This window comes from Ochlerotatus camptorhynchus, unplaced genomic scaffold, assembly GCF_037179485.1.
Source record: "Ochlerotatus camptorhynchus isolate MF236.1 unplaced genomic scaffold, CSIRO-AGI_Acam_v1.1 ptg000443l, whole genome shotgun sequence".
Taxonomy (NCBI): Eukaryota; Metazoa; Arthropoda; class Insecta; order Diptera; family Culicidae; genus Ochlerotatus; species Ochlerotatus camptorhynchus.
This window is the reverse complement of record NW_027040929.1, coordinates 2,677,273-2,702,647: the sequence shown is the minus strand read 5'-3', so window position 1 is coordinate 2,702,647 and position 25,375 is coordinate 2,677,273. Positions and strand designations below refer to the sequence as shown.

General features: G+C 39.4%; 2 protein-coding genes across 2 annotated transcripts in view; one reads left to right on the top strand and one right to left on the bottom strand.

Moving 5' to 3' along the window:
* LOC135711808 (myosin-G heavy chain) overlaps positions 1 to 25,375 on the top strand; it is a 338,190-nt gene that overhangs the window by 177,530 nt on the left and 135,285 nt on the right. The gene's annotated exons all lie outside the window — the stretch shown is intronic.
* Positions 7,641 to 9,578, bottom strand: LOC135711850 (apyrase-like). Its single transcript, XM_065234820.1, has 3 exons — positions 8,393 to 9,578; positions 8,013 to 8,337; positions 7,641 to 7,958 (listed from the first exon to the last, which is right to left on the bottom strand). Exons 1-3 carry the CDS (start codon positions 9,576 to 9,578, stop codon positions 7,817 to 7,819), a joined length of 1,653 nt encoding a protein of 550 aa, XP_065090892.1. The 3' UTR covers positions 7,641 to 7,816.

Here is a 25,375-nt window from a genome sequence, read left to right as displayed (position 1 = left end):
GTGAGCGACACAGTTTTGTGTCGGTTGGAATTTCACTGTTTGCTGGCTAATTAGCGCATATATTTGAAGTTTATAGTATGGAGTCAACAAAAGCAAAAAAATATAAACAAAATGACGCTCTAGGGATCCCTGCGGAGTGAATTCGAAACTATAATGACTACCATGTAATAGTTTTAGATAATCTTAAAAACTTGGCCGAAAATATAAACTTTCTATCTAGACAAGCTGTCAAGTGAAACTAAAAAACTCGAATCAACGAGAGCAACAGTGCGAACTGATAAGTAAATTCTGACCTAAACTGTTTACCAGGCTTAATCTTTTGATAAACCCTAGGATATTACTTGCTTTATATGTAATGCTATTGTAGTGATCAACAAATGACAACTTAGAGTTGAGAATAATGCCTAAGTCTTTTACTTGATTACACCTTTCACCTGTTTTCTCACCAAGGGAAATTGTGTCATTTACTGTTGCATGCTTTCTTGTAAACGATATAGAATTACATTTACTAACGTTAAGCTCTAACAAAGTCTTCTTACAAAAAGCTCGTTAAGCTCTAACAAAGTCTTTTTACAGTCAAGTGTAAAAAATGTCAACTTCTTGCTGAAAAAGCTGCAGATCAGAATCTTTATACCCCGTTCACATTACAGTCTATATCACGCAATATAAGCTGTCTTGCAATGAGCACTCATACATAGGATACATAGAAAAAAAAAAAAAACAACCCCCAGAAATCTATTTCGTCCAGATATTTTCTTCCCATCTTCTCCTTGAAGTATCTTTTGACTGTCCCGTAGGCCCTCTGGCGTCCGACATTTTCCAGAAGCTTCTTCCAATCTACCTTAGGAAGTTTCTTCTCCAGGAAGTTCTATTAAAGTTCGTCTTCCTCGGGAAGTTTCTCCATAAGTCACTCTCCGTAGGTTTTTTTTCCGACTTATTGGATGGTTTTTCCGAGCTACTCCTAACTTCCCCTGGAAATGGCACCTCCGGGATTGGCTTCCGATTTCCAAACTTGTTTGGCTTCTGGATTTTTTTTCTGAAAGTTTCTAAAAAAATTGCCAGAAGTTTCTCAATATTTGTCTTGGAAGATCCCCATCGGATGTTTTATCGACATCTTTTAGAACTTCCTTCAAACTTCCTCCACGACATCTTCTTTATTCTGCTTCTGGAAGTTTTGTCGGTACCATTAAGAGACTAATTCCAATATTTCCCAGAAATTTCTTCCGACTTACATAGAAAGTACATCTTTCAATTTTAGTCCAAAAGTTTGAAAAATTTAAAATTAATTGAAATAGTGAATACCGATAAATACCGTTTTTTAAATCATTTGATATCGATAATCATGAAAACAATCTGGCAACGCTGGACCCAACTGACTTATTGGTATTACACAGTTGAATGTGAAAGGTGGTGTTTGTATTTCACTTAAGAGTTTATCTTTTTACACGAAACAGCTGTTGCCTGTGATGTCACGTCTGCTGTTCGCAGTATGGAATGTTGTGCTGACGTAACGTCGTCATTCGCTTGAGCAGCAATGTTTACAAAATTTCTGCTTCTAATACCAGCAAGCTGTCTGCTGCTACAGACCTTGTATGATTGACATCGGATAATGTGGCCTTTTTTTTTCGACCAGCTCTACAGGGGCTTATCAAAGGTTTTTTTTTAACTAGCATTTTCAAGCCTGTTAGAAGCAAACAAACTTTTTTTTACCTTATTAGAGAGTTGTATAGATTTTTCTCCTTTAGCTTACTTAAATCTTTGGTTTTTATTAGTTAGGTAGGTTCCGATTCAACACATTGTAGTTTCATTTTTTTACCTATGATCTTGACTTTTTTTTACCTAGTGGATGAGTACTTAAGGGGGTTAGATTTTGATAAGTTCTTTAGTGGGAATGACACTGATGAAGACTGCACATTGTAGTCGAAATATGTATCTGTCATGGATACCAAAATTAATTAAGTGGAATTAAATGGAAGATAACCTTTTTTGCTGTTTTATTAAGCATTCCGCTAACAACCCAATTTCATTACTTCAATATTTCTTAGTCTCTTTGACCTGATTGAATTCCATTCGATTCATTGCGCAAATTGCGGTAGTTGACTGTAATGCAAACAATTCGAAGATTTTATTTTTTTCGTTGAATAGGTGTAAGTAAACATTTTATATGAATAATATTGTTCACTGTGCTATTAGTAAATCAACTTATGAGTGTCATAAATTATTCTGTTGACATTTATAAGAAGTTGAAATTTTTCTAAGAAATCTAGAAACATAACTAGGGTATGTGTACCAGTTTTAGGCCCTAGGGGTCGTCGAATTGACCTTTTCTTCAATTTCACATTTTAACATTCTTTCTAAATTTGTTTCGATACAAGGGAAGAACAAATGTTATGGAATCTACACAAATGAAGCCATTAAAATTTATTTCAAATATGGCCCTAGGGCTTAAAACTAGACCACTAGTGCCAATACTGGTACACTTATCCTATGTAAAATAGATTCAAATGATTACTTTCGTTTGTAAATAGCGCTTATTGTTGCTAGAAAATATAGCCGTTCCCTTCCTTTGCCATTTCGATCAATCTTTCCACGTTTTTAGTGCAAAATAATTGGAGTAGATCTTTTGCTCAAAACATTTTGAATTGGCCGCAGCTGAGAAGCATATGGAGCATTGAATCCTTGGGTATTACAGGTACCGATAAACACTCGATTTAGTTTATCGATTTGCTTGTAAAAATTCTTGCGAATGTGACGATGGTCAGCTCAAAACACTGCATAATTTCCGCATAAACCGGGACACTTGTTGCAAAATGATGCTGCATATCTTTGGACTTCAAAATGTATGCAGTTAACTCCTAATTTGCGGGGTCGTATTTTTCCTCCTACGAATCCAAAATGGTACATACATTTTTCTTCTGAGTACACAAAAATATTTAAGATTAGAAGAAGTATTGGCGTGGAGTTTCCCCACTTTTTTGCCATAACTACAGAAAAACAATACGTACGGTTTACAATGACATTTCAGGATTACTCGTTGGGTGGCAGGTCATTGCATTCAAAATCGGCGAAAAATTTATACTTTATTTGATTTCAAACGTTAATATATTTGTTTGCTGTGTGACGCGAGGTGAGGAGCTAGCTATATAGCTATAAATAATGGACGTTAATAGTTAAGGAAAAACCAAGGCATCAGTTCAAAAGTTCTAAGCAGACAGAGAATTATAAACCACGCTATAATTATTTTAATAGAATTGACTACGCCCTCGATTCCCTTTTTCATTTTACAGCTGATATAATTAATTTGACAGATCGATGTATTTCTATACCCCTTGAAATCACTGAAATGGGGTCGATTTTTGATTATCGAGCTCCACATATGTTATGTGATTGAACCCAGGCCTGCTGGGGTGAGAGGTAATCACGCTTACCGCTACACCACTGGCACCACTAGCCTCCTTAACCTTCCAGCAGTCGCTCCAATAAAAGTTACACGAGCAGTCCCGTCGTGTATTATAGCAAAGATAACATATCAAGAAGACTAGCAACTCTTCCATCTTCTCATACGTCCGGTATGAGACAGGCAGAACCGCGTCATCTGCCGCTCAAAGATAAATGCTACGAACAAATTGGATAGCGAAGGTTCCATCCTCAGAATAAAGGTTTGTGTATTAGCTCATTTTTCTATGCGTTGCTTACACCTTCGCTCGAGCGCAGCGCTACTGTGTATGTCGCTTGAATTCAGGCAAAGTTGCCAGTCTTCTTGATATGTTGTCTTTAATTATAGGTAGTTCTTAAACTATGACCGATTGAAAGATTCAGTCTTCGGTCAAGTTATTCAGCTGGAAAATCCCGTCTGGCAGTGGATAGTTTAGTTCATAGTTGATTCACTAGGAGGCACCAGAGTACAAATAACGTTGTTCAAGTGATAACTAAAGATCGCCACATGATAGAAGTTGGTTGTCTTCAGCAAAGCTGTTTAAATGAACGAGACTCGTTTAGTATTAAATTGTTTAGTTGGGAGTTGACTTATGAGAGAGAGAGAAAGTTGTATAGAATTCTTCTAATGATGATAACTCAGGAGCGTAACCAGTTTGAACTTTTTTGTCTTCACTTATTATTCTTTGGCTGTATTACGTAAATACTGGGACTTTACGCCAGCCCTCAACTTGGTGTTTTTTTTGAGCAATTCCACAATCCTATGCCCAGAGAAGTCGAAGAATTTTTTAACCCAAAAAATTCCTAGATCAGACAGGGAATGCAACCCAGCCGCCTTCTGCATGGTTTTATTCATAGCTGCGCCTTTAACAACTGAACTAAAAGAAGCCCCCACCTTCAGCAAAGTTGTCTATCTGTAAAAGACCACTGTGCAAGTGAACAGTTTAGCACACAAAAAATCTTCTAGTAATAGCTCAGGATCGTGACCAGATCTACCATCAGCAAAATTCTTCCAATGGACTAAAACCGTTCAGTAGGGCACATTTTAGATTGAAATTGACCCACTATACAGGGTGCGTGACGATTTTTTGCAGTAAATTTCAAATAGTAATTTCTCATGCTTGTGCATCATGATTTAGATATATTTGGCAGCACTGGATAGCTTATACTGTTAGGTGTAAGATTTAAACAAACAATGTTGAGTAAACGTAAAGATGTCGAAACAAGAGAGCAATCTGTCAGCCGTTGTCGCTTTGTTGCGCGCCGGAGTATGCATGAAAGAAATAATTCGGTCGGTAAATGTGTCTGAAAAAACAGTGTATAATATTGAAAAGGCTTGGGAAAGTGATAAGACGGAGCAGCTGCTCATACTGCTAAAAAAGCACAGAAATGAATTACGGAAAATATTTCGTAAATTTGGGAGGAAGAAATTTGGCCCCCAAGCAGTCCCGATATCAATCCGTTAGATTATTTTGTATAGAGCGTCGTCCAACGGGATACCAATAGAACCCCTCACACCACACTTAAGTCGCTAAAAGCTAAAATCAAGGCAGTGATGACATCTATGGATCGAAACATTTTAAAACGTACATACTGCAGTTTCCGGAAGCGTCTAACTACAGTCGTCGAAAGGGAAGGCAATTTTTTTGAATAATTTTACTTACAAGTTCCATATGTTGCGAAAGAAAATAAATCGCACAAAATTCATTGCTAGAATAACTAACTGGTGTATTTTTTCTCAAATATGACATTTACTGTAAAAATTCGTCACGCACCCTGTATTACGCTGGGGTTTCGAATAATGTTAATCTAATGATAACTAAAGATCGCGACATAATAGAAGTTTCCTATCTTCAGCAAAGCTTTTTAAACGTACAACACCCGTTTAGTAGTGACTCTCTAGGTAATATCAATGTTCAAATAGAAATAGGTCAGAATTTTCACCAAATTGAAGTTTCTTGTCTCCAGCAGCGTTGTTGATCGGTATAAGACCATTCTGGCAGTGAATGGTTTTGTTAGGAATGGAGTCACTGGGTGTCGCTAGAGATTAAAACTTTGCTTTGATATTATATGTATGATGCCCTTCATCCGATGCAAGGTTTTTGACTAGGACAAAGTTGACTGGACTTGATCCATCTAGCAGCGTGAAGTTTATTTTGGTATAGAGTCTTTACTAGTATATAAGTTGTATTCTCATTTTGCTCATTTACGCTCATTGCTAGAAGAAAATTCTTTGCCAATATTGTTTAGGATTATCTCGTTAGTTTGGAACTGAATCTTTGGATGGATCTATTAACCAGAATTAAAACAAAATATATATATTTTTGGATTTAGCAGACTATGCCTTCCCAGGTAACATTGCAAGCTTAACTCTTCGAACACCACACCTAAATCACACTTTTCACTATTTTTGTAATATCTTCGGTAAATTTTCATGTATTTTTGATGTCGTTATCTTGTTGGAAAGGGTATTAATTTGATTGATTTTAGCATAACACACAATGACAAGTTTGATAGTTAATCAATCTTTTGGTTTTTCAGTTTTTGTCGAGTCGGTAGACATGTCGTTTCAGCAAGTTGAAGTTGATCGGTTTGTCCTTTTATATTTTTTCCTGAAAGCCTATGAAAGTATCTAATAGAATGCACCATGCACACATTTTTAATTGCCCTACAGAATGAATAATGACCTTCCGAAAATTTTGTTATAATTTGGTAATCCTGATTTTATGAAGCTTTGACACAATCAGAGAGCGTGAATAACAAACTAAAGAAAAGATTAGGATGTGACCTATTAAACGGTATTAAAACATTTGAAAACGGATAAATAGCGACTGCGATACATCATTTTGAAAAAAATGTCGACTCCATTTTCAGTGTGGTGTCCGAAGAGTTAATAGAGGTTTTATAGCATTCTGCAAACCTAAATCGTGGTCTACAGAATCCTCGTAAAACCAAAATTGTTACTTGGGTTCCTTGTTTGGCATCTTGCATCTACGAGAGCAATAACTGCATTTACAGATTCATGATGTCAGAAGTGACATTTCTTGATCTCTCTCGCGAAAATTACCAGCACCATTTTGTAGATGAAGTTTTCTCCAACTGATATTGGATCAGAACTGACAGAAATATGCCTTTGAAGATCAATGTTGGTCTAGATCCATAATCTGCCAATAGATAATCAAACTGGTTGCAGTGGTTCACCCAAGTAACCATGGCAGCCCGCTAATGCAAAAAAGTGCAAAAAATTCTGAAATAAGGCTAATATAAAAATTTAAAGCTGTATATCTGTCTTATATTGAAAACTATTAACGGGCTTGGTGGTTACTTGGGCAGCGCTCCAGCAAGCTAGGTATCAATTGCCAGTTTCCATAGCAAAATTTTGTAGAATCCAAAGATGAATTCCGAAGAATTACAAATGGGATTCCGTATTATTCTAGGAATTTTGACGAAACCCAGGAGGGATTCCAGAATATTCCAAAAAAAAAATACCTAAGAATCTTACGATGGACTCCGGTGAATCTCAAGAATGATTCTAGATATTAATCTCAATTTTGGTTCTGGAGATTTTGAACAAATTAATCTTACATCCAATTCAAAGTGTTTTATTTTTGTTACTTCATACGCGAAGTTAGCGAAATTCAGAGTTGGTTGGAAATGCTAACATGAAGCTTTAGTGTAATAATTTATTAGCTGGAGAATGATCTTTAGAAGAGGGTAGGTGGATAGTTCCGTTAGAGTATGGCAGTTTGAAAATTGAATATGCTCTCGCAACGTGGGGCTTTAGGTAGTGATGAAAGCGTCGCTAGAACTATTCCACATCCGCAGTCAGTTTATGAACAAAAGAGGGACGCACATTTTTTGCCTGTAGACTTGGAGACATACTTCAAGTCTCCGCGTACATCGTACGGGTTAGGCAAAAATGTGCGTCTATCTTTAAAAACTGTCGCATTAATGGCCCTTCGCTCATTTTCAACTTCTATTCCATTTTTATACTGCCGTACTCTAATGGAACTATCCACCTACCCTCTTCTAAAGATCATTCTCTAGCTTATAAATTATCACACTAAAGCTTCATGTTAGCATTTCCAACCAACTCTTACATCCAATGTTAGGTTGCATTTATTGCATTTTCTGCATAAGTTTCATAAGGGCAGTTATTGCATGAGATGTGGTGCTACGAAAAACACATGTTTAGGAGCACAGGTTGATAAACACTCATATATTCCAATGAGTGATTAGAGCTGGTGTTTCTCAAAGTAATTGACAGGCCACCTGTTTGCATTACCAAGTAAGCAATGCAGATGATGCATATCTTTCAAAAATGACAAACTCAGAACAATTTATCACACGTCACTAGAAAACCAAATTTCGATTATTTTCTTCAATTTGTGCATTTGTTTGTGTCCTTCAAAGCTTGTTCTTCGTGCAAAACTTCGATTCTTGGCTCACGTAATGTTGTAGCTTTTATGATACCGGTTCCGTTGATGTACTGCTCGAAGGTTTCTGCATCAGTTGGTCCCCATCTGAAATTTTGGATTAATAAGTTCTATCATTTAATGAATCCCTCATACAGTTACCCTTTGACGGTAGCATTTTTGAACATGTCAAAACCATCGCCACCTTTGATCATGTAGGAATTCACCACAACATCATATGTCTTCGTTTCGTCCAACTCTACGTATGCGTCACCTTGTTTTACATCAACCTTGGTTCGATTACCTGCGTCCTTTGCGAAGTCAACGCTTACTTTGATTCCGGAAATTTGTGGTGTGTTGAATGTGCATCTTCGACTAAGTGTCACTCCATATTCAATAGCCTTCTTGATGGTCGAACCAGACACTGAGATTCTATTGGCAGTCGAACTGAATGGAATTGCTGTCAGTAGCTCACCTCTAGTAATTCCTATGATTTAAAGTTTAGTATTTGATCAAACTGTATTCATTCATTTATTACTCACCACCACGGGTTAAAATTGTTCTGAAATTTCCAGGGTGGATCATAGCAATTGTCGGTGAGCTACGAGCGTTTCGATAGTGCCAAATGTAGGCATTGGCAAGAACACTTCCAAGTGAACATTCCTTCACACGACAATCATTATTCAGTTCAATCTCTGTCTCACCAACTCGTACCGACGATTTGGATTCAACCTCTTTCTTCACATCCTGTACGACTGTTTCCACGGTTGTATTTTTTTCTATGGAATTACCTTGATAAATTGGTTGTCCTTCGTAAGACACGATCTTTCCTGATGCATCAAAAGTCAAATCAATATTTCCCACGTATTTTCCATGACAGAATGCCTGCACAATGAGCACTTTGTTGCCCATCCCGTTGTCAATAACCATTGGATATTTGTCGAAAACCGCATGCTTCGATGGAGCAACACCATTGTAAAGCAGCGAATGCGAGTGACCACCTACTATGATGTCAATGTCCTGGCCTGCTTGTTCAGCAATCTTCTTATCCTCAAAAATTCCACAATGCGACAGAACTATGATTTTGTTGACACCATCCATTTTCAGTTCCGTTGCTTGCTTTCTGACTGATGAAATGTAGTTTTTAAATTTAATCGACCCCGTATTAGTTATTTTGTCAGTCTCATCATAGATCACTCCGATAATTCCTATGGTTTCACCACCAACCTTCAGTTTGATCGGATCATGCCTTACCAATGATCGCAATGCGTTGAATTCAGTTGTATTCTTTTTCGGAATAATCAAATTTGATACGACCACGGGTGTGACATCCTTCGTTGCGTTCAAAAAGGGAATCAAACCCTCGATCGAATCATCAAACTCGTGATTTCCCAGGACCATGGCATCAGCTTTGATAATGTTCATAAACCGTTGAGTGACGTTCCATTTCAGCAAGCTGTACCAAACGGTTCCCTGAAACGCATCGCCAGCATTTAGGACCAAATGATTAGTATTTTCCTTCTTCAATTTTTCAATCGTTGTCACTAATCGAGCCACTCCTGCTATGCATTCTTTACTGCCAGCTGCGCATGGCATCGATCGATTTGTCACTTCATCGTATCTCGCGTGCAGGTCGTTGAAATGGATTATCTTAAGCTTGAAATTTGAACACTTAACCGATGAAATGAAAAACGATAACAACAGAAGAACTATTTTCCCTTGCATCATTTTAACGAACAACTTCAACGTATTGGACTATGAACAATGAAGCCTACAAGCCTTCGTAGTGGCATTATTAATCCCAGCAAACCCATGTTTGATTATATTTGTTGACTCAGTTTTTTTCTTCCTTGATTTGTTTTCCGACGATCTTGTTTTTCGTGCTGAGCAACAATGCTACCGACGCCAGGGAGGCAGCTCCCACTCCTGGACCCTACCTATAGACCCATCAACTCATGAACAGGGGACCAACGGATTTACTTCCCTGCCTCAAAACATCCCGGCGGCGCCGACTTGGACTGAACCCAGGCCTGCTGTGAGAGGCCATCACGCTTACCAGTACACCACCGGCACCGCTCAAGTTGTTGACTCAGTTGCAACTCAATTATCTACATCTTAGCAAACCAAGCTGTCATAATAACTACTTAAGCTACCCATCTTGCATCTGGCTTCGTTCGCATTTTATTCATTGCGACGGAAACAGGACCAATTTGTGATTCTAATTTTACCAAACAGAATTTCCATCACCTTTCGAAAGATAGATTTGTTCCACCTAATTGAATCGCAGAACCCCTCATTTCCGTAATCATCAGCTAAGTAACCAGCGAATATAACACATACGTATCTCCACCCCCGACCTCGCTTCCTTTCACATTTCTTCCATCGCATCTTCAGCAATAATGGCAAGCAGTGAGTGGAACCAGAAGCTAATCAGCAATAGCAATAACAAAAGCAATAATCATCATATTCATCACCTTGCCTCAAACAGGCTCCGTTTGTGCGTTGAATCTTTCTATTACGCGTCGGTCGTTGTCCTCATTGTCGTAGAAGGCGTGGGGGAAATTGTTTTCCTTTACCATTCGCCTGCTCCGATTACGCACACGAGATCCGAACCCCAACTCCCGTCACATCATTATCTCCCGGCTCGGCCTCATTTCCATATATAGTCGTCAGTACATTCAGAGCGTGGCACACCTCAAACGGAGAGGAATTACCACAGGAAGAAAGTGAAATGAAATAAAAATAAATTAACATTCGAATACCCCTACACACTAATCCAGGCCTCCGTCGTTCGGTAAATTTTGAACTACAGAACTGTTCGGTAAAAGTTTGAAAATCAGTGAAAATTCCAATTATTAAAAAAAATTATCCCGAACTAGTACAGAAGTTGTTCAGTTTACCCCATTTATTGATGAAAAATAAAATTTATAAATTTTCTTGATTCCTCACGTGTAACGGTCATTTGAAAATTTTACCGAGTTGTTCTGCTGTTCAAATTCCTACCGACTTCGGTGATCTGAATTATATGTGTACCTGGTGTGGGGTTGAAGTGCTTAAAAATCGGTAGGAACCTAACGAAGACTAGCTCAGAGATGGAGTCACTTCTACTCAGATAAGTGACCCCCGTTTTTATAAATTTCTCTTTCAGTTGAGTAGATGTGACTAGCTCTCTGAGTTAGTCGCATCTGCCGTGTAGTTATTTGAGCAATGCATGGAGAAAATCGTTATCAATCGTTTGTTATTTCTCTATGCTGCTACACGATTCTGGTAAATAGATGGTAATGGACTGTGATGTTCAATTCAGTGTGTGGATTATTTTGGGCTTTGGAAATAATGCGGATTGCAAAGAGGGTATATAGGAATACATATTTGTTGGAGTCACGAAGAAAATTTTAATTCTGTCACCTAAACTTCCATTTCATAGTTCATAGTGCATTATTTACATCCTGCAAGTTTTAAAGTCCTGTGATCAAAACTCGCGGAAATGGAGTCGAAAGAACAGCTCGTGCGTGATAGAATCTTGCGCATTCATCACGAGAACAAGGATCTCTCGCATCGTTCCATCGCTAAAACGTTGGGAATCGCGAATTCCACGGTGTCGCGAGTGATTAAGCGGTTCGAGGAACGGTTGACCACCGATCGGAAGCCCAGAAGTGAAGGAAAAAGTATTCCGTACAACACCAAAAATCACAACCGCGTAGTTGGGGCCTTCAACCGAAATCCGAACGCCTCCGTTAGGGATGTGGCTAAGAAGCTGCACCTAAGTGCTATAACAAGCAAAAGTCTCTAAATTTCAAAGCTTTCTGCATTTTTTTGAAAATGCTTAACATTAGATAAAAAGAGTTTACGGAGAAAAGGATAATCTCTCGAATCCCAACGCTTCCCTCTCAATAACCAACAAAATCGCTTCTAAATTGAATCATTATCATCCCTCATTAGAATCAATGCCACACATCTGAACGCACCAACATATGACTACATAGGTATAGCAGATATCTGATCCAAGCAACCCGCACTCGCAAATCCAAACACACTGCTTCCTTTTTCACGGCTCACTAGATTCGATTCGAATTCGATTTCTTTTCTGCCGCCGCGCCGTATGTGAGGGGTGGCTTAGGAAAAGTGTCATTTCCCATATTTATACTCTACCACGACACCGAAGAAGAACCGGGGAAGATTTATCTCGTGGATTTACGGGTTCGACTTTTGTGACATTCGAGAAGTCGAGGTCGAAGAAACAAACTCTCCCCTTCGCCATGTTGTGAGGCAATCACCACGGTGTCACACTCTCTTCTGTAAAATCTTGCCTGCTCTGATTTATGCTAACGATCTGTCGCTTTTCTCCAGAGTGTGTGCGATTGTCAAACCGAGTGGCTTTGGTGATGGTGGTTAAATCGACGTTTGAATAGAATTTCAGTTGATTTCTCCGAATGAGGTGACGTTCCTTAATTGGCTGTGTATCCCGCTGTGACTAGTGTGTGTGTGTGTTTGTGAGAGTGGGTGGATGAACATCTTTATTATGGGCCTTAATTTTCGGTAAACCTCCCTCAGCCGGATGTGCGAGAATCTGTCAACTCCCCGTACAGCCATAACCCCAAGCCCTCTGACATCTGTTTTTCCAGTGGTAATGCTCGGGTTAGAATTAATGTCCTCCATAAAGAATCCAGATAGCGCACGAAAGAAGAGAGGTGCCTCTTATCAAACCATTGAAATTCTCAAATTAACGATGTTGTCATAAATTTTGCTCCAATTAGAAAGCGACCCCTTCTAGCACGGTAGCAGAGGAACAATCAACATTGGTCCAGGGGTGCAGGGATTCATAAATGTTAACACAGATAACAAATGATGCAATTACTCGACTTAAAAACCCGATGTTTTATGGCAATGTGCGATGTTGTGATTCGTCAATTTGATCAAAGATACCTTCGACACTAATACAAACATTAAAATGTAATATTTTAGATGACTGTCAGCCGTTTTCCTTCGCCTAAAGCGACCTTTCTTCAAGGCATACAATTGAACTTGAAAAAAAGATCCAACCTCAAAAGGCAGCAATAAATCGTATTTTTAGCTGATGCTGTTTATCTTTTCCTCATTTGTTCTTACATCCAGGACGGGTTGTTACAACTGGGCAAAGAAAGGTTCATTCCAAGATGTTGAAAGGATGACTTCGAGTGCCTTATCTTGCCAAGTACAAACACTCCTCTCGTTCGTTGGACAGAAGTAACGAGCTCCGGGTTTGTAACAGCAGCAGGTCGCTTTTTTGCCTTGCTCTCCGAAATCGTACAATAAATAAACACACACTGACTGTACACTCCTTCTCCTCATCAAACCGCAGTATATCGTTTTCCCCTCCATCCCATCAACCCGAGCAAGACAAAGGAAAATGATTTTTCCCGCTAAGAAAGCACTACTTTCTCCTTAACATCGCTTACCTACTAGGAAGGGGGTGCATGAAAAGTCTTAAAATTTCCCAACACAATGCAGTGGTTGTCCCGGCTTGCCGCACCATATTACACATTGTTTTGGTTTGTGCCCGTTAGTTTATGGCATTCGGCTCCCATTTGGCAGCGCTATTTTATACGTGTGGTTATTTCACCGCACCGATGCGATATGCCACGACTGGTGGATTGGAGCGGGGTGAATTTTCATTCATTACGAACCTCCTCCTCCTCCTCCGCCGCTCCACCGTTTCTGGTTTTTGATTGCGGAATGGGGGAAATTTGGAAAGCACTAGCAGCCAGTCTAACGGGTAATAGTTGACTGTGAGCAACCCTTTCACACTTACCCCTATTAGGGGCCTTTTACCACCTCGTATAACAATCGCTTTCGTCCCAATGAAGGCATCAAATTACTGACTCTGAGGTCGGATGTCGTTTGTTCAACGCAATGTGGCTGCACGCGGAGCTGGCTTTACAAGAGTTTTCACTCGTAAGCAAGTGCTTTCGTTGTGGCATGTAATTAATCATCGCGATAAAGTTAACCCACCCTTGCGAAGATACCTTTCTGATGGGGTGATCTTCTTAGTTCAAAGTTTCTGTGCGAACAAAACTTACTGAATAGTGTAAATTTCAAATGACAAGAGAAGAAGCTCGCAAAACAAGAAGGAGAAGTTCCGTTGGGGAATTTGGAGAACTTCAGCGGAAATTTCAAACAAATTGGAACAGTTACATAGGATGTTTGGAGAAATTACACAGGAAATTTGAAGAATTGATTGGGAAGTTTGGAGATGTTTAAAGGGCATTGACGTTTGGAGAACTTCCACAGAATTATGAAAAGCTGCCACGGGAAGTTTTGAGAAAAGGAAAGTTTGGAGAACTTTCATAGGAGTTTTGGAGAACATTCGCAGGAAGTTTGGACAACTTCCACAGAGAGTTTGGAGATCATCAACTGTGGGTTGAACTGCCACATCATCCATGCATGCAAAACAAATTTCCCTTGCATCCTATGTAAGGTTGGATCTATTTCCTTTGCATTTCATGGTTGTACTTGTACAACTTGTTGGAAGAACTTCTTTAGAAGGTTTCGAAAAATTCCTAAGCAGTTTCAGATAGCTTCCACAGGAATTTGGAAAAACTTCGTTAGACTGTATGGGAACTGTGTAGAACTTCCATGACAAATTTGGAGAATTTCCATTACAAGCTTCGAGTCATTTCAAAAGCTGATTGGAGAACTTTCACGGAAAGCTGAGCAGCACACTTTGAATGTAACAACTCAATGCGGGAGTAGCCGTCAACAATGCGGATGATGGTACAGCATGCCGGAACCACCCTACTGCTTTCTCCCTGAGATGACTACGTTGGTCGTACCCATTGGCGTAGCTAGAAAATTTATCTGGAGGGGGCCTAGGGGGAACCTACTGCATTTTTATTTTATTTTGCTTAACTACGGTTAATAAAAACTTGCGAAAATTGTTTGTGTTTGGGTACATTTTTTCGGTGAATAATAATAATATAACATTGAACCTTGCTTTTATTTTAATGATGAAACAATAAATTTGATTGTATTTATTCCATAGCACCGATTGGGACCTCGATTGGGGGAGCCGTAAATGCTTACTGAACATGAAAAAGCAATGATCTTTTGTTTATGCTTTTTGAAATTAAATCACATAGGGTCCAGATGTCATTAATTTATGCATCTCAAAATAAGAAAATGCTCATTGTTAGGTTAATCCATGAATTTTGTAACTAGCTTTTTTTTAGATTCTGATTATTTCATCATCAGTGAAATCTCAGACTAAGGAACCAAAATTAAATTCTAGCAGTTTGAATTTTAAACATGGTAAAGTGCACACGGAATAAATTTCAAGCATTTAGGTCTTAGGAAAATGTTCAAGGTTATGATTTAAAAATGTCAGAAAATTTTGACATCTGGCAAAAATTTTGGAAGGTCTGGTTATAACTTGCCATGAGCAACTATCCAGATCAATTTTTTATTCGGAGTCAATCAATATTTAATTTTTATTCTAATCGAAAGGAATGAACTCGAAACTTGAATAATTGTGTCTCTGTTTGTTACTAGATAATAATTGAATTTATTTTTGCAGAAGCATTGGGTTTCTTTTTAATTTTAAATGAAGTTAGTTTTGGTTATACCCATTCGGAACCAATTGATTTTTTACGCAAGCTGTTTACAGTGTTCTTGATTTATTTAATAAAAAAAATCAAACAAAAAGCACGGATTTTTCCATGTGCTCAGGAATTCAAACTATCCTGCAGCTGAATTCTGGATATACATTTCATCGAAAAGAAAGAAATTTAAATATATTAGATACATGTAGAAACTTCCATCTTTTCGTTGAAATTTATGCCCGGAATTCAGCTGTTGGAGTGCTAATTCTTGACAATATAGCTAAATCACCAAGGCACGAGTATCCCTTGAGGCCCAAGGAAGACAACCCTATGTTCCTATAAGAGACGTGTTGGGAACTCGCCATATCTGCTATATGCAGTCGGTTTATGTGTTTCTTCAAATGTCTAGTATAAGAATTTAATTTCTTTGTCTTTTGTCTCTCTTTAATAGTTTTTGTTTGTCTTGTCCCCCCGTCTCGATGAATCTCATCGTCGCCCATTGGTCACCATAGCCGGTCGAACTCCAGGCGAAACTAGAACCGCACTACCATTCATACTGGCGACTACGCTATTATGAGACAACGAAACCTTACCCCCAAGCTCCTCCCCTGATCCTATCCTTCGACAATGTACCCCTCGAACCTCGAGTAAGCCGCGAGTATTCGGCCCAACTCCTACTAGACATAGACTTAAGTGAATTTTGTTACAAACAAAGAACAATGAACTATCGGCTCCGTAAAGCTAACGCGATTGAGCCTTCCAAATAAACGAACTAGTTAAAAAAAACAAGGCAAGAGTCTTCCCTAAACCGTAACGTGGGTAGATCACCTTTTCGTGGTACGTTACGGGATGTAAGATCTACCACCGATTCCTAGTCCTAACTTCTTCAAACTAGGGGAACAGGATTTTTCAGTAATCAAAGGAACACATCTTAGTCCTTGTTACTTTTTATGCCTTGTTGATAGTGATAAGTCCTCGGGTTGCCTGGACCGAGGATGATCTTGAAACAATGGAAAAAATGAGTTAGTTAGTCTTCATCTATGTGATTCCTAATCTTCTAATCGTTGTTCCCTAGTTTGAAGTGGTTAAGACTAGGGTTCTGATGCATGGTCATTATCGGTGTCATAGCTTGTTTTTGTTGTTAAGGAATCCAATTTTGACTGACAAAGGGGCGCGCCTTTGGAGGGTGTTCCAACTCCGAAGGGTATAAATAGCGGAACCTTTCAGTTAGAATCGATTCCTTGCGATGAAGGCAAGAATGACAACTGTATCAAAACCGAATACTTCATCATTTCTCAATAGTGATGGAGTAATACGACATGCACTAAACTAAGGACACGGGATATACTACAATAGATCAAATTACTGGTCGCAGTGGTGTTAAGTCCCGAACAGAGGAAAAAAAAAAAAAAAAAACCACTTCTGAGTGCGGTTCGAGGTGTGGCACGGAGCCCCATCTTGTTGAAATACAACATTTGGCTTCGGACCGTACTGTTCTTTGATCCATGGAAGAACAAACTTACTTAAAATCCCGATGTAGACCTCCGTGTTGACCTTGTCGCCTTCTGGAATGAACACCGGGTCCTTTTTTTTGCCATCGGAAGCCACCAATCCAAACACCATAACGCTAGCAGGATGCTTGGTCAGATACACGTTCTTGTGCTCGTCGGCCACGTCTTTTACCGGAAGAGAACTAATATACCGGTCGGTTCTGGAATTTGATAAGGGATCGACGGTAAACATGTTCTCGTCGGTGAACAGGATTACCGGATTTTTTCGCTTAAGGAAGTTCAAGATTTTCTTGCATCGTTCGACTCGTAGCTCCCGCATGCGGTTGGTAATCATGAGAGTTTTTTTTTCCGTGCCCTCGACTTCGCCCCGCAATCTTCCTTTACGATCTTCCGTGCCGTGAAGTCACTGATCCCGTGTTCCTTTGCCATTTTCCTTATTGAACGCACTGGATTCACCCGAATCTTCCTTTTGATAGCAGCGATAACCCTCAGAACCCGAGCTGACCTCGGACGACCTGTGGCCACCTTCGCGGATAGTTGTCTTTTTTTTCTCGGTCTGAAACCCTTTTGACGGTCCACCGGGACACTCCCACGGCGATTAAAATGTCTTCTTGCGACATTTGCGCGTGGGACAAATCACGAATACGCTGCCACTTCGTCATGGTGCAACTGTCAAACTAAGTCAATCATTTTCTTTTATACACAGCCTACTACGGTGTGAGCTATAGGTTACGTGCATGCAAAGAAAACCAAGGCATTGTATGCACAGGTGAAACGGGAACCTTATTTGTACGATGCAAACATTACCACGCATACGGTCATATTATTTCTCTAAATTTCTTCTTCTAGTCCTGGTCGAGACGAAGAAATTTTGAGAAATCATATTATATCGATATTTAATCGATGGCATAATAAGACGTGACGTCTCCACAAATTGGCAATGAGCCCAGGGAACAGTAGTGACAGTGGTTTGTTTACACTTCTATAGAGAACAACTGGTGCAAGTTTGATGAAAGTAGTCGATCGCGTTCAGAAATAACGTCAAATGGAACTCGAAAGAAGAAAAAATATTGTGCACAAACACCTGGAAAATCTGAAGTGGTCCAGTTCCAAGCTGGCCAAAGTGCTAAAGATGCCGAAAACAACAGTTTGTCGAGTGCTTAAAATCTACAAGGAAACCCTGAGTGTGGAAAAGAATCATTGGACCTACGAAAAAACTGGAACCAGGGCTGCGCAGTAAGATGTTGAGGTGCGCTAAAACCAACCACGGTCTTTCGATCCGAGATGTGGCTAGAAGGTACAACGCCAACTTTCAAACGTTGCGGAACATCCTTGCCAGGGAAGGATACAAGTCGTACAAAGCCAGTAAACATCCAAATCGGCACATGAAGCAGAATTCTGTGGCCAAAAAGTGTGCAAGGCTCTTGTACGACCGTGTTTTGACGAAAAACACAGTTTCGTCAAAAGTCAAACGCGATTTTAAGCAGCTTCCCGGTCAAAAGTTTTACATCGTGACTGGACGTGGAGATGTGCCGGGAAGATTCAAGTTCATGTTTGCCGACAAGTTCGCTAAGAAGACCATGATTTGACAAGCGATTTGCAGTTGTAGCCTGAAAACGGAGCCATTCGTCACATCCTCGACGATGACATCCCAAGTTTACATCGAAGAATGCTTGAAAAAGCATGTATTGCCGTTCATCCGCAAGCAAAGGGGTACAGTCATCTTTTGGCTCGATTTGGTCAGCAGCCACTACTCCAAGGTGGCTCGACCAATCGAAAATTACTGGGCAATTTCAAAGCAGCGACTTCGACGAAGCGGTGGAGCTGTCAAGGACATCCAGCAAATTCCGGCAAAATGAAAGAAAAGAGCTGATTTCGCGTCCGTTTCCACTGTGCGGGTACTAATGGTCTTTTTGAGTGTAATAATTTACTTTTAGTCAGCCTTTAGTACAGATAGTAAACTTTTCCGCAGATTTGATGATGAGCAAACCTTAAACTACTTTAAAAATGACCACCATAGTCAAAAACACATTTCTTTGCTTCATTGACAGCCATTGCAAAGCGTCCAGCATAAAAGTTGAGGAAGTGAATCTATTACATCTTAAATTCAAATGCATTACTTTATTCTGCAAATGCTGTAATCTCGATATTTGTGTTTCATTGGCCAAAAATAAAATAGAAGGGCAAAAGTCTATATGAGGGGAGATGATTGATTTGTATAACTGTATTTTACTACCAATAGTTAAATCGTTTTTCAAGCGACATGACATAGAATTCCATACTTATAGGCTATTTTCTTGATGACATTGTCAATATGAGAATTGAACTTGAGTTTGTCATCAATAATCACGCCAAGATATTTAGTTTCCTGAACGCGATCAATTGTCTCATCATCAATAACAACAGAGACATCATCATCTACACGATTCCGCGAAATTATCATGAATTTAGTTTTACTTATATTCAATTCCTATTGTTTATACTTCAACCATCTACTAAGAGAACGCAAATCTTCATTCAAGCGTGAAACGGCTTCTTCTTAATCTTTAGCTGCAATGAATAACACAGTATCGTCAGCAAAAAGACTAATATCAAAAAACCGTAAAACTCGTCGCATGTCATTATCATACATAATAAATAAAAGGGGCCCAAATACACTTCCCTGAGGCACTCCAAGGTCATTGTCAACGGGACAAGAAACAAAATCATTAAAAACAGTCCTTTGTGTTCTGTCAGATAAATAGCTTTCAAACCATTTGTATGCAGAACCCGAAATTCCAAAGCGCTTGATTGTTCTCTAAAATAAGGGCCTTGAAATTGTCTCAAAAGCGCGTTTTAGATACAAAAACACAGCAAAAATCGTATCTTTATGCTCCAAATTTTCTTTCCATTTAGCTAATACTAAGTTTAACGCGGCTTCACAAGAATGACCTTCCCGGTATCCCGATTGTTCTGGTATCAACAAACAGTTACTATTTAAAAATTCTAACAGCAGGCCTTTTACAACAAGTTCTAAAATTTTCTCTAATGTGTGCAACATGTTGATGGGACGAAACTTTTCGGCTTTAATCGTCCCAGCAACTTTTTGTATAGGAACAACTAAAGATTCTTTCCAAATATGCGGCACGTGCCCAGATTGCAATGATTGATTAATAAGGTCTCGCAGAGTGTGTCGAATGACATGAAAGCAATCTTGAATAACTCTAGCATTTGCATTTACATTATCTACTCCAGCCGTTTTTCCTAATGAAAAGCAAATATTTTTAAGTTCATCTAATGTAATTGGGTGAAAACCATCAAATCTACAATTACTATTAATCGGCTGTTTTATTTCGTCCGGTTCATTGATCAGTTCAACAGATTGATTGATCAGTGAAACGCTCTCGACGAAATAGTCATTAAACTTAGGAGCAATTACTGGTTCTGACTGTTCTAATATGCCATCAAAAAAAGATCTTTACAGCAAAGGGCTAGAATGATGAGAAATTTATGCAGTTTATATGGGCAGCATGCTCTGATGGTATAAGTGTCCATTGCAAACCCGTGTGAAGCGCATCCACAAGCATCGCTTGGTGAACAAAAATGATCTGTCACTTTCTGATACACTGATTCGTTCACACTTTCACTTCTGTTCTGTGCTTCTACCGTTAGGTGCGCTAGTGTTCACACAAATAATATGGAGCCATTTATTGATCAGAGGTTCCACTTCTGTTCTGTGACAGTACCTTTCATGTAGCGGTTGTTGCATAAAATTTGGTTCAGTGATTGTCGAGAAACATGGCCTCGGATCAAAAGTCAGTTTTTCATGCGATATGGATACGCTTCTCTGTAAGAAGGGTAACAATGTAAATCTCTGAATCTGAAAAAATCATGTCCATAAAACAATGAAAATTTTATCAAAGTTTTAATTTTTTCTTTAAAACTAGATCTTGATATATGAAACCCTCGTAAAATCAGAATATTCTCAAACATGGACTATGAAAAGCATATTTTTAATTTTGTTGGAATATGGTATATTTTTCAGTTAAGAGTAGTAACCATGTTTTAGGAATTTTAAGTAAAAAATTCCCAACTGGTTTAAATTTCCCTAGTGTGAAATATGTCCTAGCTGAGCAATCCACAGCTCCATCACAGAGAACATGTTCCTTATCCCAAAAAAAAATGGCACCTCCCGTTCACTACGCCTACTTCGCTTGCAAATCGCTATGCGTCATCACTCCTAGGAGTATAGGTCTCCAAAACCAAACAGGAAAACTTTTCCCCACATGACATTCCGCAGTTATTCCAACAACCCTTCCATCTCGCTGAAACGAAAGTATCAGAGCACGATGCCACACGACGCGGTCGTTCCGTTATTTGTGTTCCACGACGTTCATGTTGCCGCCGCACTACTGGTAGTGTCACCAAAGTTGTTAGGTTTTGACTTGCATGTACGGTTCGGAAAGTAACAGCCAACAGAGCGGCACATCGCCAACGACTACCTACTACTGTACCATACGAATTGACGTGTGAATGGAATTCAAACTGGTGCAAATATTGTCCCGAGGCTAAAAAGGTTCTCTGTATGTGTGAATGAGTCGGTTACATCAGAGCGAGGGGGGACGGGAGGTATAGTTGTGTAAACGCGGAAAATTTGCGCAAAACCATCCTGGCAATCCAAACCACTAGCGACGGCAGCTCGTTGCTTGACTCGGATGAAGAGGAAACTCGGTTGCAGCACGGGGAAAGGGAATTGTTCGTAATATGTTAATATGAATTGTAAAACGTATGTTTTGCTGCCTGACTGTGTTCCTGAAAACGCCGGCAATGGTCTATGAATAACATGGTTCCAACTTTTTACGATCCTTGAGGCTGGTGGCGCTGCTTTGCCGAATTAGAGGAGGAAAATTTTCATATGTTTGCATGAAAACGAGTTTCGTGGAAAAAAATAATTCAATTTGACCGCAATCATGCGTGCTAATTGCAGTTTGCCATGAAATCACAGTGTTCATTTTTTTATATTTGGAAATTCAAAACTCATGGTTTTCCTAACCTACTTGGATTCCAAAATGTGTAACCGTGTGTAAAAACTGGTAAAGCAAATACGAACATTTTGTGTGATTTCATGTTTTCTGTGGGAGCCAGCTCCAAGCAACCAACAGCCGGGAGCTAAACCGAAGAAGGTAATAACATTGTTATTGAATTTATTTCAAAATGAAGGGCGTTTTAATTAAAATAGGTCTTAATATACGATCTGGCTAGCAGAGTATTTCTGCTCTTGCTTTACTTTTTCTTTCGTTGTGGTACGGATTTAGAAATCTTTGCTCTCAAGGACACTCCTGCCGAGATGAGAAGTGTTACACAACAACTAATAAGCACATCGTAATCCTCTTCATGGGTACCTACCTATGGCCAAGAGTTTTCTATTCTGCTTATCCCGAGCAGGAACGAATATCTCGATACCTTAAATATGTTTTTCAGACATAAAAGGTAAAATACAAAATATTAAAATACAATTCCACGATACCATACAGGTATTATTTTGATTTTAAAATGTCAACTTTTCTTATTTAGAAAGTATTTTGCATTCATTTTTTTTGATACTATCAACAAACTCACCAATACCAAATTTTGGTATCAGTAACCGAATTAGGTGTTAATAAGTAATTTTCTCCTGCTCGGGATACCACACACTGTTTGCCATTTTCAGATGTTTCCTCTCGTCGCCTACTAGGAGACAACACGAGGAACCTCGCCTACTCTTACCCCAACGGGTTTAGTCATTCCCCCTTAATCCGTACCCTTTTCTACCTCTGTCGGTTACGAAGCGGAGATCGGTAAACCGAGTGTTTAAATGTTTTAAATTCTACATTTAATTTTATAGTTTGGAAAGTAGAATTTTTCCACCCCTCGCACACCCATCAAGCGGAAGCGGGACCCGTAGGTCTAGAAGGGAATGAGGCAACCTCATCTTTATTGTATAACACGGATACGGTTTAATTTAATAAAATTTAATTTAATAAAGTTTTCACCAGGGCGAAAATTGCTCAACAGACAGAGAGAGAGAGAGAGAGAGAGAGAGTGAGGATGCAAAGGAACGAACACTGTTAAATTTTGCCTCTACCTCGACGATCACAGCCTACTTTTCTCGGTGCAGTATTTCGGCGATACTTTCACTCTTTTCATCCTGGCACAGACGCTCATTTCCATGAACCCATCAGCTTTGCTTAGTCTCTCTGTGTCGCCGGCAAAGGCTTTTATCTCGGTGAAAATTTGCAATCACTAGGCTGTCTGTCGGCAAAAGCCAACATTTGCTTTTGAATTCAGAATAGACCTGGTTTTGGGTTTTCACTTTCCCGAAACAATTTAATTTGCAATTGTGTAACGAGTAAGGAATTAATCTGATGAAATTGAATCTACGCAATGAATTACCTCACCACGTAGTTTAATAATTATCTAGTTTAATACATTTTTGCGAAAAATCGCAGAACCTCATTGTAACCGGGAAATTTCCGATTGTTTACTTTCAATCAGCTTCCTTACAAGTCACTAAGCCGATATCATTGCTTCAACAGCAACCAACCGAGCGGCTAAAATCCATTGAGGAGCTTATCCCATATAACAAGAAACAAAAACAGCTTACTTGGGTGGCGACTTCTCCTGCTCGAAGAGCTCTTATCGAGAAAGCAAATGTTTTCACAATCGGCTCATTGAAACTTTATGGCTACAAGTGGGAAGTGGACAACTCCGAAGCCTACGCCTATTCAATGCAATCAAAACAAGAATTTTCAAAGAAAAACCAATCCTTGTCCGAATGAAGTCATCAAAATTTATAGACTATCCGACTCATTCCTCCATCTCACAGAGTGCCTCAACTTGATGAAGTGCCGTAGCCAATCAATAATCCAACGGACCAGAAAGTGCTATGATTTCCAGAGATGGTACAGGGGTGGCACAAAACAAATGTTAGCCTCTCGTCCACTTTGGAGACCACGGTCCGGCATACAAACACATAGCAGCAGGAAGGCAGCAAAAGCAGCAGAGCAATCAAATCGATTGATGATAATGATGATGATTGGCAGACTTCCTCTCACCTGCCCAGCACCGCTCAGCTCCCGAGAGAATTCCACTCGTTTACCCCAAAAAGAATGCAGCCCACAACGTTGATTATACTCCAGTGGCCGGACGGCCGCCGTGCCACCAACCAACATCCCGAAAAACCGGATAGCTAGGCAGCAGACCGATTGACCTCGAGCTTTTTCCCTTGAATCCAAATTAAGAGAAACACACACACTCGCACACCAGCCTTCGAACTTCGCAACGGGCTATGATACAGTTTTCATCGAGGTAGACTCTGTCGAGTTGGTCACGGCGAGGATCAGCCTATTGGTGAGCGAATAGATAGGCAGACGCGCGATGTGTTCGCAAAAGATGTACGTACACATACAAACCCCCCTGCGGCTGTTCGGTTGGTACTGCTCACAGCAAAAAATAGTGCCTAAATACGTGATCTGGTTATCGGAACGGTCAGGGAATGCTGCATACAAAAGGTGGAATTCGATAGAGAGAAAAAAAAATGAGTGCAGAATTCAGCTGATAGCAGGTGGAGTGGACAAGCTCAGTATTGTCCGGTGAAGGACGTCACCGGGGAGAACTGACGGTACAAACTGCCTAGAGGGGAAATGAGACACTGCTCTTGACCGGTGTATCTTTTGATAAATGTAAAAGCTGCACGTGTAGATGAATGTTTGTATGTTAGCGGACACCTTTGAGGGACCTTTTCATGCAATGACGATTCTTTCCTTGAATTTCAGTTTGTCGAATAGAAAAGGATCATCCAACGGTAATTTTCCCGTAATTCTTCCCAAACGTTGGCAAAAGCTGTCTCAAAGAATGCTTTGAAGTAAAACTTAAAATTATTGGTATTCGCAAAAAAAAAATCTCTTACAACCAATGCTCACTGGGTCAGGAGTGCAATCTAGGCGGAGCAAAATTAATAATTCTTAAACGAAGCATTTTTGCGACTTGGTGTCTTGTGCAAAGTTTCTCATCATAATAAGGACCATCTATTGACAAAAAAAAATAGTTCAAAACTCTTCAGCAAAGATGGCGCCACAATCTAACTTCTTTCTTTGACGTGTTTGATGTATTGGGCAAAGTTGTTTATCTTGACAAAATAAACAACTCTTTTAAAGATGTGAAATTTGTACAGCCTACTGGTTCCAAGTTATATGGAATCAAAGAAAAAAAAAAAATAACCAAAGTATGGTTTTTTACTTCTGTTCCGGGTTTTTTTTTTGCCTACAACCATTTAATGTTATATTTTTCTCTTATGCAAATGCATTAAATAAATAACTTTTGTGAAGAAACATACTGGTTTAAGCTTCCAATTTTAAAGATATTGTTAAAAAAACGAAAAACCAGCAATTTTTTAACTCTAATATCTCCCAAAGCGCTGTGG

What these genes read in the sequence shown, in the direction of transcription:
- LOC135711850 (XM_065234820.1), bottom strand. Translation starts at nt 9,578, where the DNA reads ATGATGCAAGGGAAAATAGTTCTTCTGTTGTTATCGTTTTTCATTTCA. An exon ending in AACAATTTTAACCCGTGGTG is followed by an intron (nt 8,338 to 8,392) that starts GTGAGTAATAAA and finishes TTTAAATCATAG; the next exon opens with GAATTACTAGAGGTGAGCTA. An exon ending in AAAAATGCTACCGTCAAAGG is followed by an intron (nt 7,959 to 8,012) that starts GTAACTGTATGA and finishes CCAAAATTTCAG; the next exon opens with ATGGGGACCAACTGATGCAG.